This window comes from Oncorhynchus mykiss, chromosome 15 (genome assembly GCF_013265735.2).
Source record: "Oncorhynchus mykiss isolate Arlee chromosome 15, USDA_OmykA_1.1, whole genome shotgun sequence".
Lineage (NCBI taxonomy): Eukaryota > Metazoa > Chordata > Actinopteri > Salmoniformes > Salmonidae > Oncorhynchus > Oncorhynchus mykiss.
This window is the reverse complement of record NC_048579.1, coordinates 27,449,289-27,466,313: the sequence shown is the minus strand read 5'-3', so window position 1 is coordinate 27,466,313 and position 17,025 is coordinate 27,449,289. Positions and strand designations below refer to the sequence as shown.

The window sequence follows — 17,025 nt, the reverse complement described above, 5'->3', positions numbered from 1 at the left end:
GATCCAAAGGTTTCTGGTTGTGACAGCCAAGGGACGAGCCGCTCACTCCGCTTCGATAAAACGCCCAATCAGAAGTAGCGCATTATTTCTAGTCCCTGAGTGGTTGCATTCCATTTCACACCACATGGCCTTGAGCCCTGTACCAGAGTCGCAGCCTACATTCCTGTGCTTTACAGCATTCCTTGGAGTTTTCTGTGGACATGTATCAAGTTTCACAGATTATGGGAGTCCGTCGGGTGAAAGAACCACAGGTGTATCCATTCCCACTGGCCACGGTGATAGACACACACTTGAGCAATAGGCTATATCAAACAGGGATATGTTCACCGAGTATGTCCTCGGTATGTCCTCACAGCCTCAGACATGGCCTCCCCTCTACCGCATAATGTGTGACGACCCTCCCACTCTGTCTGCCGAATTCTTTCTCTTTGCTCTTGTTTTCCTTAATAGGATGTCGGTGGGCGGAGCCGGGAGGGTCGTCAGAGAAATGGGACACACCTGGGCTCGGGTGTGTCCCAGGATAAATGCACCTCTTCCCCATTCATTGGAGAGGCTCTCTCCATGCAGACATCTCTATCGATTTTCTTGTGGCCTTTTGGTTGTTTGCTTTGGCACCTTTCAACACCCCGCATTATCACATTTATGCATGCGAAACACTCACTTACACTACTGATTGCACACACCATTGTTAATTGTATTTAGTTTACTTTATTTAATAAATATATTTTGTTATTCCTTGTCTCCACATTGTCTTCCTTTTGTTTCGAACTTTGAGCCGGTTCGGGACAAATGTCACTAAAGAACTAAAGCCATTCAGGAGATAACCATAGCTGAAATATTGGTGTATCCTAGACCTGCTAGACAACATCATTTTCATGTTATCTAGTTGCTATCAACCGCCCTAAGGCAGTGTTGATGCAGTTCCAGGGGGCAGAGCCGGCTCTACGTGGCGGCAAAGCTGGGCATTGACCACCCAGATAGTATTTGTGCCCCCACCTCCCCCAGTTCTGTTTCCCCATAAACATAACAAATGGTATATGAATCACAATGACCAGTTTTGCTAATGTAGTGTTGTCGGCCCTGCTAGTAGCACAGACCGGAACAGAGGCTTTGCCAGGTGCGCACTCATGATTTGAGGGGGGGGGGGGGGGGGGGGGGGGGGGGGGGGGTAATAATGTAATATTTTGTTGTTAAAATCCCTAAATGCATTCTGATTGGGCACCTAGCCATGCGATGTCATAAGGTACCACCTTCATTACCTTGTTTAGGAAAATCATTGGATCCCACCTGGGGCGTGGTTACATTAACCGTTTTTTTTCTCACAGAGAAGGGGAAAGTTGTTTACTTTTCCAGATCGCTGCAGCTAATAATAGGCTAAATAGTAGCTACTAGCTTCGGTAAATTTGGGTAGCCGCGAGCTGAATAATTTTAGCTGGCTAAGCAGCGTGGGTATCCAAACATGGCTGGACACTGCCAAGAGCAAAAAATAACAGGGGACCCCCATGTCAAGAGCGATTCCGAGCTCAATGAGCAGCCTGCTGGCCCAACCACCGAGGTTCGGCATGTTACATCGACGAACATCCCAGCTTGTCGAGCAGGCATTTGAGAGGGACCTGACAAGTACATTTCACCAGGAAGGAGAATAGAATCAGAAACTTCTCATGAGGTTCAGCACAGCATGGAGGAGGCTGCAACTCATCTAAATGGTAAGCTACAACCTTTATGGCCTTGGCCGCCGTGCCAGAATTATTCATTCATTGGTTGACCCTAACGTAAGCCCACTGGTTGTTTGGATTTTTTTAATGTAATGTATAGTTTAGGCTTTTGCTTTTTACTTCAATGCATCTTTTGGATTTATCTGTGATTCTTAATGTCATTGCTTGCTTTTGCAGTTCTCAGTGTTATTGATAGATGTCCAGCTTTGTATTATTTGACGGGTATCGGGACAATCACCAATGTAGCCTATTGGTTGTGCTCTGAGGTGATGTTAAACTCGGTCCCGTGTGGCTCAGTTGGTAGAGCATGGCACTTGCAACGCCAGGGTTTTGGGTTCAATTTCCACAGGGGACCAGTACGAAAATGTATGCGCTCACTACTGTAAGTCACTCTGGATAAGAGCGTCTGCTAAATGACTAAGATGTCAAATTGGCAGTGCATCTAACGTTACCCTTTCATCGCGCTGACTGGGGGTAGCCTTCTGTCCATGGTCCTGAATTGATGGTTACGGTGTGTGCTGTTTTAATGAGTGCATCTTGGTCTACCAGTCTTCGTGGGGCTTCTCTTCAACATCGCATGCGTTCTTGTGTGCAAAATGACAGTAGTTGTGTATATGGCTGCATTTCAAACAGGCCTCCATTTTAGTACATTTGGTATGTAGGACCAATACCGCGTGTAGCCTAAATCACTCGGTTATCATTCCTCACATTACACAGTCGTCGTGTGATAGGCTACTGTAAAAGGGATGTCAATACCATGAAAATGACACAGTCTACTTTGTTCACCCCCTCCCTGCTCTCTTGCTATAGCATGTGTGTGAGTTCCTATCGGAATGGGCATTTACTCTTAATCGCGGCAGATTCAAATGAGCTACTGTTGTGTAGGACATTTCACATCAGCTATGACTATAGAATACGCACTTAGTCTGATTTAGCTTGCTTTTCTGGAACTTGATATTGTCCCACGGAGAAGTGGCGCCTTGATTACGCTCATTGCGCAGCGCCACAAATTTGACAGAAATGTAATCTAAGTTGTAATTATTGAAGTTGAAGCGATGAAGCCTGTCAGAATGGTTGATAAGCTAGTGGTGCTCATCGAGCTGATCTTCACGTGTTGGTAGGCGCAAATGATGTGCAGGCCTTCTACTGCAGATATGGCTGCATTTTCGATACACATGTCGCAGTGGGGACGCATATCATTTGCGTGTTATTATACAAAGTGACAGTTTGTTAACTGTGTACAGCTACATTTCATATACATTTTTGTACCTACAGTATGAGAAGTAGTAATACCAATCTACCTTGTTTTATTGGAGCTCTAAAGCAATACTAGTTGTGCCCCCCCCCACCTCACGTGGATTTAAAAAGCCCCCTCGGGCATGTCATCCTGGAGCCGGGCCTGCCAGGGGGGCAGAGTGACCTCTGTAGGCTCTAGGAAAGCCTTGCCGTTCAAACGGAGCAAGCGTGTGTAAATCCACATCTGAGCCAACAAGCCATCCCCTGGCAGGCATGTTCAGCACTTCAGATGAAACACTATATCAAGTGCCCAGCTGACAACACACACACGGTCCAAGGCACAACACCATTGTGTCCTCTTGAAACAGAGTCAGCCTTGGAGTATTTCCCCCTCAGGCCAGGAGAGGAGCATGCATCAGTGAGCATTGAGCAGTGCTGCCGTCCTCCAACCCCCAGGCCAGTTCTAGAGGAAGGCCATTGACCCAAGCACTCACAAACTCAGAGAAGAGGAGGGGCTTGTTCATTATCACATAAATGATGGGAAAGAAAAGCAGATTTAAGTTATTTTGTTTCAATACTGGTTCCGACATGCATCCCATTGCCAATTTGCCACGCCTCAGGATGAAGAGGTCTTGTGACCCGGTTAAGACCTCAAAACATCCTTTCCAAACCTCCTTAAAGAAATCCTCCAGCAATATTTTGAATCTATCTGTGGCGTGCCTCTTTCACAGTGGGAGGGTTTTGGGCTTTGTGTTCGGATGCTGTTTCAGTTGCTTGTTTGTTGGTTTGTTTGCTGTCTGAGAGACTAAGGGATTTGGATAATCAGTCTCTGGCCCGGGCTTCCAGCTGTTGGCCTACCTTCTCTTCCTGCCACAGCTGCACTGCATATATCATCAAGGGCTATTAGCAGACAGTGGATTAGCCCCTGACCAGGCTTAGCTCCGGCAGTGGGGCTGTCAGGGCTCTGATCCCTGCTCGTTCCCTGATTTATGCAAAGGGAGGGTGGGGGATACTGAGTGGCCACTGTTGTTAAATGGACTCAGACATGGACTCAAGACACCCCCACTGCCTGATCGCCAGCCTTCTCCTCTAACCCTCTAATGGAACTCCGCAACAAGAGTCATCAGATACTATAGGCTTATATGGTACTTTTAAACAGTGAACTACGATTTGACCCCCCTTGTGTTACCATGTGAGATACTGCCTCGCTCGGAGGATTATGAGTCAGATTTCTAAGGCTGACAGTTTACCTAACGAGCACTTTTTATAGGACAGCCTTTGCTTGCACTTTTTGTTATGTGGTTGAACTAGGATGGAAAATGTGATGGACCGTCAGTGAGAGGGAGCCAAGTCATGCAATATGCCGATAAACACTGTTCTGTTTAATTTGCCTGCATGTGACACAGGGGACAAATTCTAAAAAGCCTCAACTTAATCAATAATTCAGCTAGCCACATCTGTCCTGAGTTGTGAATGTTGTTGAGGTAAGAAGCCTGCATATAGCCTGCATTCACTTTGTTACGTAAAACCCGGATATGACGAAACCTGTCTCGTTCTCTTGAATTATTCAAAGTGTTCACAAGACTTGTTCTCAATAGGAACATTGCATCATACCAAAGCGAAAAATGTAGGCTAGAACAGATCTTTCTCGTCGCTGGTTGTGCAATGCAATGAAAAGTAGAAAAATCATGCAGGGGGAAAAAAAGCAGAAAACCACATCGATATACAGTTTCCTATTCTGTCGCTAAAGGAAGATATTCAAACAGCTGATGTCTCCATTTTATGGTTTACCAACAGGTCTTGGGTAGCCTCTCCCAGTTTAATATGGGGGGCTGGCAGATGGATCCACTGTTTTCGAATTAGATATGTTGCACGTGAGGATAGGATAAACATGTGCATCTCACTCAGGCACATTGAGATGGAATCTCCTTCAAGTGTAAACAACATGTCAAAACAAATGTGAGTCATCGTGGGCCAACGGTGTTACGTTTACATGTCGTTTGGACCGAGGCCCACAAATGAAGTTGTGTCATACATATCCTGAGGTATGCAGCAGATTTTCTCAGTAAAGTAGACCCTGAAGCAGGTTTTCCGGCAACATTTTAATTGAAATTTACCGGAAGCAAATGCATTGGGTGCGTAACCTGATTAGGGCGTCCGCCCACTCTGCTCAGAATGACATAAATCACATTTCGATTATGGTCATTCATATTAGCAGAACATAGAAATCGAGGATGCGACGACGTTGCTATCTGTATGCTGTACAAGTGTGATAAATAAGGTACATAATGAATATACTGTACACACGCACCAATTTAATTTCACAAAATTATGTGAATCAATCTATACACAATAAGCATGGCCAGTCAAATGTATTGGCATCGACTGGTATTTCCATCAATGAATAGTTTAAAAAGCATTATTTCGCAATTTGATTTTTTTCTTCTTCTCCCGGACAGTTGGCCAGCAGGAGTTTGATTTATTGACTTAAAAAAATATATATATGTAGGCCAAAAGCTGACTATTACCGGCTAACGGAAACGCTGTCCTGAAGCTATCATAAATCCTAATGCTGTGTGTAGACTGTCTGTCTGTGTGTCTATGCTGCGGTCCTTAAATCCTCTAATGAGCAGTACAATTAGCAACAGTCAACAGAGGTGCCATTTTTCTCTTTCATTCTACTGAAGAGCAAACAACACGACTATTTGTCCAATTCATGTCAGATGCTGACAGTCTCCTCAGGTCAGAATGACAGCAAAACTGTCACTCTCATAGCTTAACACCACTGAAATGGCTGGAGGGAATCAGTATTCATTTGAAACCATCCAATTGTGTCATTTTGACAAGATAGTATACTATCAATTTCACTCTTCGCCAGGTGGAAACTGACATCAATTTCACAAAAAGTCACTCATCTGATGTTCCCAAAATGAAAGATGGAAGAAATAAACGTTTAATTGTAACTGCCAAGAAATTCACAGTGTTTGAATAAGATGACTATGAAAAGACAAAGATTTGTCCTCACACTTCCACACTGATGTGGTGTGAGAGGCATGCTCAGAGGAATGCAAATCCACTGAGGGTTTCCCTTGTGTTCCAGGCAATGTTTCTCCCTGGTTTAAAAAGCTAACTCAATGACGCAAAGCACCATCTGTAGGGCAGAGACAAGGGAGGGCCTCACAAGGGAGTCTGGCTGGCTGGTTGTCCCGAATGTTCATGATTCAGTCATGTTGGATAAGAAGATACTAACTCAAAGATGCCAAGATCAGGGCAAGTTGGAACTACAAGTTTTCCATTAGAAAAAGCCAACATCTTCTTACGATTTCCCTAACAAAGGAAGGGAAGCTTAACTAAAGCCTGCCTGTACATGAAGTCCTCCTCTACACATTTTTCTGAACCTTTCAGGGAATTAAATTGCAGATGAGCATGAATATTTTCTTACCATTCTTCAGAACATTCCTCGTATATTGTTGGGCACAGTAGTGGATTAACCATACCAGATTCCATTACTGCCCTCAACACCATAATGATGTCACTTCCTGTTATGCAAGACGTGCACAGCATTAGTACGCGGCTGCAGTTATTTCCTATTTCGTTTTAGCACTAATAGAAATATGAACAGTAAACACACATACATTCGGAAAGTATTCAGATCTCCTGACTTTTTCCACATTTTGATACATTACAGCCTTATTCTAAAATGGATAAAATAAAACATGTTCCTCATCAATCACAATACCCCATAATGAGAAAGCAAAAACTTTTTTTTCATTTTTTTTTTTTACAAATCTAGACTAAATAAAAAACTGAAATACCTTATTTACATAAGTATTCAGACCCGTTGCTATAAGACTCGAAATTGAGCTCAGGTGCATCCTGTTTCCATTGATCATCTTGAGATGTTTGTACAACTTGATTGGAGTCCACCTGTGGTTAATTCAATTGGACATGATTTGGAAAGTCATCTGTCTATATAAAGGTCCCACCATTGACAGTGCATGTCAGAGCTAAAACCAAGCCATGGGGTCGAAGGAATTGTCCGTAGAGCTCTGAGACAGGATTGTGACGAGGCACAGATCTGGGGAAGGGTACCAAAAAATGTCTGCAGAATTGAAGGTCCCCAAGAACACAGTGGCCTCCATCATTCTTAAATGGAAGAAGTTTGGAACCACCAAGACTCGTCCTAGAGCTGGTCGCCCGGCCAAATTGAGCAATCGGGGGAGAAGGGCCTTGGTCACGGAGGTGACCAAGAACCCGATAGTCACTCTGACAGAGCTTCAGAGTTCCTCTGTGGAGATGGGAGAACCTTCCAGACAGACAACCATCTCTGCAGCACTCCACCAATCAGGCTTTTATGGTAGAGTGGCCAGACAGAAGCCACTCCTCAGTAAAAGGCACATGACAGCCCACTTGGAGTTAGCCAAAAGGCACTCAAAGGACTCTCAGACCATGAGAAACAAGATTCTTTAGTCTAGAGAAACCAAAATTGAACTCTTTGGCCTGAATGCCAAGTGTCACATCTGGAGGAAACCTGGCACCATGCCTACGGTGAAGCATGGTGGTAGCAGTATCATGTTGTGGGGATGTTTTTCAGTGGCATGGAGACTAGTCAGGATCGAGGGAAAAATGAACAGAGCAAAGTACAGAGATATCCTTGATGAAAACCTGCTCCAGAGCGCTCAGGGCAGACTGGGGCGAAGGTTCACTTTCCAACAGGACAACGACCCTAAGCACACAGCCAAGAGGAGTGGCTTTGGACAAGTCTCTGAATGTCCTTGAGTGGCCCAGCCAGAGCCCGGACTTGAACCCGATCGAACATCACTGGAAAGACCTGAAAAAAGCTGTGCAGCGACGCTCCCCATCCAACCTGACAGAGCTTGAGAGAATCTGCAGAGAAGAATAGGAGAGCTTGGCAAGCTTGTAGCGTCATACCCAAAAAGAGTCGAGGCTGTAATCGCTGCCAAAGGGGCTTCAACTGAGTAAAGGGTCTGAATACTTATGTAAATGTCATATTTCGTTGTTGTTTTTTATAAATTTGAAAAAACATCTAAAAACCTGTTTTTGCTTTGTCATTATGATTGATGAGGGGAAAAAACGATTTAATCCATTTTAGAATAAGGCTGTAACGTAACAAAATGTGGAAAAAGTCAAGGGGTCTAAATAATTTTCTAATGCACTGTAGGCAGGGGAGCTTTTCCCTGTTGTGACTGGGCAAACTGGGTTGGGTTAATAAGGACAGTGCTGCTTTGAGGAGGGGAATCGTGAACATCTTTGTCTCTCCAAGCAGCCATCCATAAATAATTCAGGTGTGGAGTTGAAGTAAGAAGTTTTGATGTCGCTGCATCTCCCCCTCTGCACCTTTATATGACTCACTGTGTTGAGACGCCTGAGGAGGGAGGCTGACAACTGTTGTCCTCCTCCGGCAGGTCAGCTCTCCTCCTCAGGTTACACCATTAAATATTCACCATGTACCTTTGCATAATTTACCTCGTCAACATACTGGGAAAATTACTTGGAGAAACAGAGAGACATTGGTAGGTCTGTAATGATGACAGGTGAATGAAGGTGGGAAGGTTATTATGGGAATTATTTACCTTTTCTGAAGAGAGAATGAGAGAATAGCCTCCCAATTTGTCTCACTGGTTATGGTGAAAATGTGGCACAAAACAAATAGGCCCACTTTAGCATCTTTGGTGGCTATTCTTCAAATGCTACATGGCCAACATTCTTCACCCTGACTCTTTTCAGAGGCCATGGCAATACTGCTGAACTTTTACAGAGTTGGAAATCCATAAAGTGAGGAGGAATGCCATCTGGAAGGTGTATGTAGTATCCCAGGGCAGGACCCTGGCGAGGTCTTCTGCTCTCTACTGATTTTAGATCAATGTTTCGGGAAAAGCTTGATTCTATGGCCTCTTGTCTGTTTAAATAAGAAAGATTATACGTTGTTGCTCTTTTGTGGCCAGTATAATGGTCCCTGTCATGTGATCCGGACTACAATTCCAGAGTGGTTACTGCTGCAGCCCGGGCCGGGCGCACATGGCGGCTCTTCCAACAGATGTTTTTAGTTTGTTTTGCAGTCTCTCTCTCTCTGAGCTGGGAGGCACAGAGCCAGAGAGGTGATCCATGACGCAAGCCTTTCCTTGTTGTTAAATGAACAAAAATGTGCTCTGTGTGGAGAAGCAGCAGGTAGCCTAGCGGTTGAGAGCGTTGGGCCAGTAACAGAAAGGTTAATGGTTCGAATCCCCAAGCTGACTAGGTGAAAAATCTGTCGATGTGCACTTGAACACGGATTGCTCCTGTAAGTCGCTATGGATAAGAGCGTCATGTAAAATGAGAATAAACATGGCTTGGTTGTAAAGATTCTTCTATTATTGTACTATAAACCTTCGGGGAGAGACGGGTGGAACTTCTAAATGCTACGACACATAGGCCATGACCACCCATTCTGCATATTACGTTATCTATCTACGAAGAGAGAATATGCAAAAATGTGTCAACCATTTCGAACAACCATGCAGCATGTACTATCATGTAGATATGATGCACTATAATGTGCTATCGTGTAGGGTTACTATCATGTAGATAGTAACCGAAAGGTTGCAAGATCGAATCCCCGAGCTGACAAGGTAAAAATCTCTCGCTCTGCCCCTGAACAAGGCAGTTAACCAACTGCTCCTAGGCCATCATTGAAAATAAGAATTTGTTCTTAACTAACTTGCCTAGTTAAATAAAGGTAAAATAAAAAAATCATCCTTGAGATGTTTCTACAACTTAATTGGACAAAGAAAGATATCATTGGTCATTTAAGCCTACTGTAAAGTCAAGTTACTATGGCTCTTTCTATGGGAAGGACTTTAGTTTCCGTGAGGACCCTGTTGTAATAACTGATAATAACATTTCCATCACTATTGGGTGAGAAACAATAAACAGAGATTGTCCTACAGGTATATGTTATCCATTTAAAACCAAAGCTCTCAGCTACTTCACAGTGTTTCTTCAGCCTCATTTCCAGAGGATGCAGAAACATCCTAACATCTTTCTTTAGTCCTCAGCACGCCTGGCAGCAGAGCACATGACAGTAGAGCACATGACAGCAGAGCACATGACAGCAGAGCACATGACAATCCACTGTCTCTTAGCTTGAAGGAGTTGCACGGACGCAACTGATTCAAATTCGGAGTCCAATCTCAGGAACTGCTCTCTCTCTCTCCTGCCTCCTTTCTTAAATGGAAGATGAAACCACTGACACTGTTGCTGCACTCCAAATGGCACTCTACTCCTTATGTAGTGCACTACCTTTGACCAGAAGTAGTGCACTATTTAGAGAATAGGGTGCCATTTGGGATACAGCCTGAGATAACATGGAGAGGGAGATGAATGATTATCAGCATTGATCATCTGCCATGGCTGCCATTTTATATACACTATATGAGAACATTAAACCAATGACTTCAAGAGAAACATAGACCTCTTTCTATTTTATTCAATGAAAAAAATGAGGTAATGAAATGAGGTAATGTGTCGGTTTTAACAGGGCATGCTGCTGCCCTTCTTTGTTGTCCCATTATCTCATGGTAAAGCCAGTGCAAGATGGGGGTGGGCTGAGAATGCATTGCTCTCCATGGTCTCCACCAGGATTCACCTGATTACACTCACCTCACTGATCAGACGTGCAATCCTGTGAGTGTGTGTGTGTTTGTGTGTGCATGTTTGCGCGCGCGTGTGTAGGCTACTTGCCTGCGAGCTCTTCCACCACTGATTGTGATTGTAAGAACAGGCTTAGAAGGTTTAGAATCAGGCTGATGTTAACGCCATATGTGTGGAGGGAGACATTCTGATTCAGAATCATTGTAAATGTCAATATCTCTGTCAGAGAGTGGCTGGAAGCTGGAGGGTTTGCTGCTCCATCCATCCCTACCCCCACTCTGTGTGGAGACAGCCAGCACACTCCAATGCTACAGCCTGGCTGCTCTGCTCAGAGTTATGCAACAGAGAGAGACCAGCAAGCTGTAGGCCTAAAACACACCCTCCCTCCCTTCCCTCTCTTCTATCCTACCCAATCCTCCCCCTCTGCCTGGCAACACCAGCCAGCAGCAGTAGGAGCAAAACTAGCTCAATTGAACTGCACAGAATTAACATAGGCTTCAGTGTGAGCAAACCACAGAAGGCCATCATGACATCATCACTACACTATAAAAGCGAACCACAATTGTGCTGATCCTTTGGACACCATTATTGCATGTTGTAACAATGTAACTACTAAGTTCTAGGACAGTAGGTCTTTGTGTTTTTTTTATTTTTACGACACACGTTCAAATGATTCGGCTTGGAAAGAATAGGATGCATATGAACTGTTTTAAATAGGCCATTTTGCTTCTAATAGTCTGGGATTGTACAGGGACAAAGAACTGATCCCAACGCCTGTAAGGGACAGTAAACAGACATGCATTATAACATGGTCCTTGATGTGCTGTTTGCTACAGTGTAAATGGCAACAGAAAGTGTTACAAAGTTGCCAATAGCACCAGACAGTGCCAATTGATAACAGGCCGTTTATAATAATAGGCATGCAAATAAGTCTAATTCTAGCCACCACAATCTAACCTTGCTTGCCATGGTGGAATGCTCATCACAGAAATGTTGTTTTTGTATTGCTTGCACATCAGAACAGTGCTCTCTGTGTAGGACACTTTCTGAGGTTATTCTGCAGAATACAGTACAACTTTGGGCATTGGCTTGGGCATTTGGACACAGATGCAGAGTCTATTTGAACGACCAACTCTGGACCCTGCTACCACTATATGGAGTTTAGGATAATAACATGCATTGTATAATTTAAGTAGCCTGTGCCTCCTGAACCTATGTCATAGCTGTGGTGGCATGATTCATCAATGCGCAATGGTCGCTCTTGCACGCAATTCCATCTGCAGCCATGGCTGACTCAATGTTATAACATGATGTGGCCTTACCTCTTCCAGAATGTTGACTGTGTTCCTACAGCTCTGCAAACGGGTCGTGAAGCTGGATGTGGTAGGAGAATTGTAGTCCTCGGTTGTCTCCGAGAGAAACTCGGACACCGATATTTGATCAGGCATCCTTCAGCAGGGAATCGCCCAGAAGAGGATGGCAAGAATTGTTGAGAAAATCCTAAATCATGAAAAAACAACTGCCGAGGAAAATTACGTGATGTCTAACCGTGTGTAACTGGGTGTAAAACTGATAGTTTAGGATACTAACTAGATAGCGAAATTACAAAAATGCGTCTCTTCTCGAATTACTTGTTTGGTTCTCCTATGACTTCACTGCCCCCAAGGGAAACGGGAATGGACACAAATTCTTCCCTTCCTCTCTTCTCCTCTCGCCCGAATCCCTTGCGCAAATAACCAAAACACAATCGCTTAATTACTGTCCTATGCTGCCTTGCTGTAAAATAAAATAGCGGATTCCATCATGTTTTGCTGATGTTCAATACGATACTTTCCCGATAATATTTTCTACAATCAGAAATATTTCTATGAAATCAATTATAATATGTGCTCTCTGCAATCGCTGAATTTCGTCTCTTTTCTTCTCTTCTCTCCGTTTCTCTTTCGAATGCAACGCTGTCTTGACATTCACAACCACTCTCCCTCCCGCTCTCTCGCTCTCTCTCTCTCACCCACCTCTGATGACGGAGACAAACAAGGAAGAACTCTGCGCATGTCTATGATCTCGGACATAATACTCAGAGACAATCCGCAGTAAAAAAAACTACCTCTATTCGAGGGTGTACTGAAGTCATCGAATAATATGCTATGTAAAAAGGAAAATGTGTCCAATAATTAATATTCTAAGACTCTATTTGGCCTTTGCTATAGACAGTATTGTTTATGATCCTAAATGCCTATCTGCCTATATATATTTACCAGTCAGATATATATTTACAAATACCAACTGACTGTACTACTGTGTTATTAATTTAAAAAATGGTACTTAATTATAAACATGTAAAATAGTTTATATTAATTGAAGCCTAAAGAAACGCATTAAAACATAATTTAGCTGATTGAAAAACCTCAATGGTGGCTCGTGTATTTATTATTGGGGAATTGCAGTCTATAAATACTTCAGATCTATTGAGTTAAGGTACGAGGTCTGAAAAATATTCATCCATAGGTAAAACAGTGATGGTAAATTACATTGAAGTGCGTGCCTGTAGTCTTGGAATGCCTGTATTTGTAGCGGTGCAACATTGAGAAAAAACATTGCTGGTGAATAACAAAAGTGTTCAATCAGATATGATAGGCTCTTGGTCAATTTACACTTACTACTAGACTAAAGCAATAGCACAAAGAAATATGATTGAAGGATTTTGGACACAAGAGAATAGTCTCTGAATATTATGAGGTGATACAATGTTTCAGTATCAACAGAATTTAGAGGGTCTTACCGACTCGGATTCCATAAAGAATCTTTAGATGAGAAATTTGACGGACGGGAAGAGGAGGATCTCATGACTTGACTGTCACCTTATAACCTAAATCAAATAAGAATCACATGAGCAGAGCTCTGTTGCTCTCTAGACATCAGAGATTGTGGTATAGCCGGGGGAAGAATCAAGATAACACAACAACACAACTTTGTATAAAAAATGCCTATAGGCAACTAATAGTATATTCATAAATAATTTGTACCACACAGGAATAGTACTCTGATGAGAAAGCATTGTTTTGCATACAGTAATACATTTATTTTAAATAGGTTCATTTGTTAGCCAACATAAAAGTTCTAATTTCGGACTTATTGAAAATAATATCATGTCCATCTCTAACCCTTTGAAGAGCACTCATATTCCAAAGAAGAACATGGGCTATTACGCCACGCCTCAACTTACCGAAATCGATGCACATCAAATTTGGAATCTGAACAGTGTGAATGTCCTCTTGATTGATGCAGAAGAGAATACTTGCTGGGCGCATCATATCAGGCTCATGTTGAATAGTCATCCAACAGGGGTTCAGTAATGACTATACTTTTAACGTAAGAGCTGAAAGGAAAGAGTGATGTCCTCTAGCAATGGATCCCGTGAAGATCAGTCACAGTGCGGGCAGGAAGGGAGAAACCCGCCATGTGAGCAGGAAAATAGCCACTTACAATGAGCTGGATCTAATGGTAGGCCTACAGGAACTGAGGAAACCCAGAAGGCACTCAAACAGGAAATGTGGGATCTGGGTAAACAGAAAAAGCCAAGAAGTTTCCTCGCTCCCTCGAGCTGATTTTAACTACAGCTGTAGTACCCAATGATGTATATAAACCCTGAATTGTTGATGCTATGTATTGGCCATTGAGAGGCTTTGAAGGCACTGGTCGGCCATATTTTAGATGGCACTCTCCAGTAGTAGCAGTCCTTCATAGGAATGAATGGAATTCTACAGTCTACAATTCTACAATGTTTCAAGGACAAAATGACATGTATATAAGTATTTTGTTGTTGTAGTGGGAACAGTAACATTAGTAATCTCAAAAAAATTATACTTTAAGGAAAATGTTTTAATATATGTTTTTATTTTTATGTTAAGCTCACATAATACAATTTAAAATTATGTATTAAGGTGTCTATTATAGAATAAATGTGTCAAAAACGAAAGTAGACAGTAATACATGCATTTCTTTTGCTTCCAAATTTTTTTTACAATTTTTTTTTTTACAACACAGCGCCCCCTATCAGTTATTGAGTGTATATACACTCACCGGACAGTTTATTGGATACACCACCCCATTCACGGAAATTGAAAAGCTCTTACAGACAGTGAGTCAAGTGGCCGTGTCTTATTATATAAAGCAGGCAGACAGGCTTCGGGACATTCAGTTACTGTTCGATTGAATGTTAGAATAGGCAAAATGAGTGACCTAAATGACTTGAGTGTGGGTGTGGTATGATCGTAGGTGCAAGCCCTCCTGGGCTTTTCACGCATGACAGTGTCTAGGGTGTCCCGAGAATAGTGCGACAAACAAAAAAACAAAAAACATCTAGTCAGCGGCAGTCCTGTGGGCAAAATCAGCTCGTTTATGAGAGAGGTCGAAGGAGAATGGCAAGAATCATGCAAGCTAACAGGCGGGCCACCATCAGACAAATAACGGCGCAGTACAACAGTGGTGTGCAAAACGGCATCTCGGAAGGCACAACTCGAAGATCCTTGTCACGTATGGGCTATTGCAGCACTGGGTTCCACTACTATCAGCTAAAAACTAGAAGAAGCGGCTCCAGTGGGCACGTAATCACCAACACTGGACAATTGACGAGTGGAAAACATTGCGTGATCTGACGAATCCTGGTACCTGTTGCGTCAGGCTGATGGCAGAGTCAGGTTTTGGCGTAAGCAGCATGAACCCATTGACCCATCCTGCCTGGTGTCGTACCACCGTCCAATCTGCAGCAACTGCGTGGTGCCATTGCGTTAGCATGGACCAACATCCCTGTGGAAAGTTTCCGACTTGTAGAATCTATTCCACAAATAATTTAGGCTGTTCTGGAGGCAAAGAGGTCCGACCCAATACTAGATGGGTGTACCTAATAAACTGAATGCATAAATCATTGGTCATACCACTGAACAGGGCAAAAGTAAACCTGTTTGTCAAGGTTATTACATTTACATTTGAGTCATTTAGCAGACACTCTTACAGTAGTGAGTGCATACAGGTTCATACAGGTCAAACCCACAACCCTGGCATTGCAAGCACCATGCTCTACCAACTGAGCAATATTATTTTTACGTGGTTATTGATGACAACCACAACCCAAATGTTCCTTGTTAAAAATATTTATATATTTTACAAAAACTAATAGTTCATTATTGGAAAAAAAAATGTATCATTTTTTGGGGTTGTTCCAGTAACTGTCTTGTTTTTCACTGTGGTGACTGGCCGTGCTTTTGTGAGATGCAGAGTAGGTGAGCGGATTATCTCTGCATGTGTATTTCCCACCGTGAAGCATGGATGAGGAGGTGTGACGGTGTGGGGGTGCTTTGCTGGTGACACTGTCAGTTTTTTATTTAGAATTCAAGGCACACTTAATCAGCACGGCTGCCACAGCATTCTGCAGCAATACACCATCCCATCTGGTTTGCGCTTAGTGGAACAGGACAATGACATGACAATGACCCAACACACCTCCAGGCTGTGTAAGGGCTATTTGACCAAGAAGAAGAGTGATGGAGTGCTGCATCGGATGGCCTGTCCCCCACAATCACCCGACCTCAACCCAATTGAGATGGATTGGGATGAGTTGGACCGCAGAGTGAAGGAAAAGCAGCCACCAAGTGCTCAGCATATGTGTGAACTCCTTCAAGACTGTTGGAAAAGCATTCCAGGTGAAGCTGGTTGAGAGAATGCCAAGAGTGTGCAAAGCTGTCAACAAGGCAAAGGGTGGCTACTTTGAAGAATCTAAAATCTAAAACATTTAGATTTGTTTAACACTTTTTTGGTTACAACATGATTTCCAATGTGTTATTTCATAGTAATGATGTCTTCACTATTATTCTACAATGTCAAAAATAGCATAAATACTGAAAACCCCTTGAATGAGTAGGTGTGTCCAGACTTTTGACTGGTACTGTATATAAAGACAATGATGAGAGGTTAACATGATAACAAATCACTATCCGAAAATATTCTTGACTGAAAATTAAGCATAGACTGCATTTGACCAAGCTCTTTATGAACTTATAGCCTGGCATATCATCTCAGAGAGTTAACCTTTTGCAGAGTTGCATTATCTCTGAAATCTTTTTAAATCAACAGCCCAGTGATCCAAGTCCACAAAACATCCATCATAGCCTCTGTCGACCCTGATTCCTTCCATGACTGTCTGTCTGGCCTCGCTTAGACACTATGGCTGTGATGGATGTGTAGGCCTAGGGGTGTGATCCTTTGTCTGTACAATATTGTGGGATCCTTTGTCTGTACAATACTGTGGGAAGAATTTCCTCCATTGAGGCTAGGTTGAAGAAGGGTATATTTTGAACCTAGCATGGAGGACAGTAGATCATTCCATGCTATACTATTCTACTTGAGTTAAAGGTAGACTTAGTAA

General features: G+C 43.0%; 1 protein-coding gene across 6 annotated transcripts in view; it reads right to left on the bottom strand.

Moving 5' to 3' along the window:
• asap1b (ArfGAP with SH3 domain, ankyrin repeat and PH domain 1b) overlaps window positions 1-14,034 on the bottom strand; it is a 67,036-nt gene extending 53,002 nt beyond the window's left edge. For 3 of the 6 annotated variants that reach the window (XM_021562907.2, XM_021562908.2, XM_036944205.1), the window contains exons 1-3: window positions 13,828-14,033; window positions 13,384-13,470; window positions 11,924-12,050 (exon numbers count right to left, since the gene is read on the bottom strand). In XM_021562907.2, coding sequence (XP_021418582.2) covers window positions 11,924-12,050; window positions 13,384-13,448 — 192 coding nt within the window. In that variant the 5' untranslated portion in view covers window positions 13,449-13,470; window positions 13,828-14,033. Of the gene's footprint in view, window positions 1-11,923; window positions 12,051-13,383; window positions 13,471-13,827 lie in introns of all 6 variants that reach the window. The other 3 variants (XM_021562904.2, XM_021562909.2, XM_036944204.1) reach the window with 2 other exon arrangements.
• Between the last annotated feature and the right edge of the window lie 2,991 nt (window positions 14,035-17,025).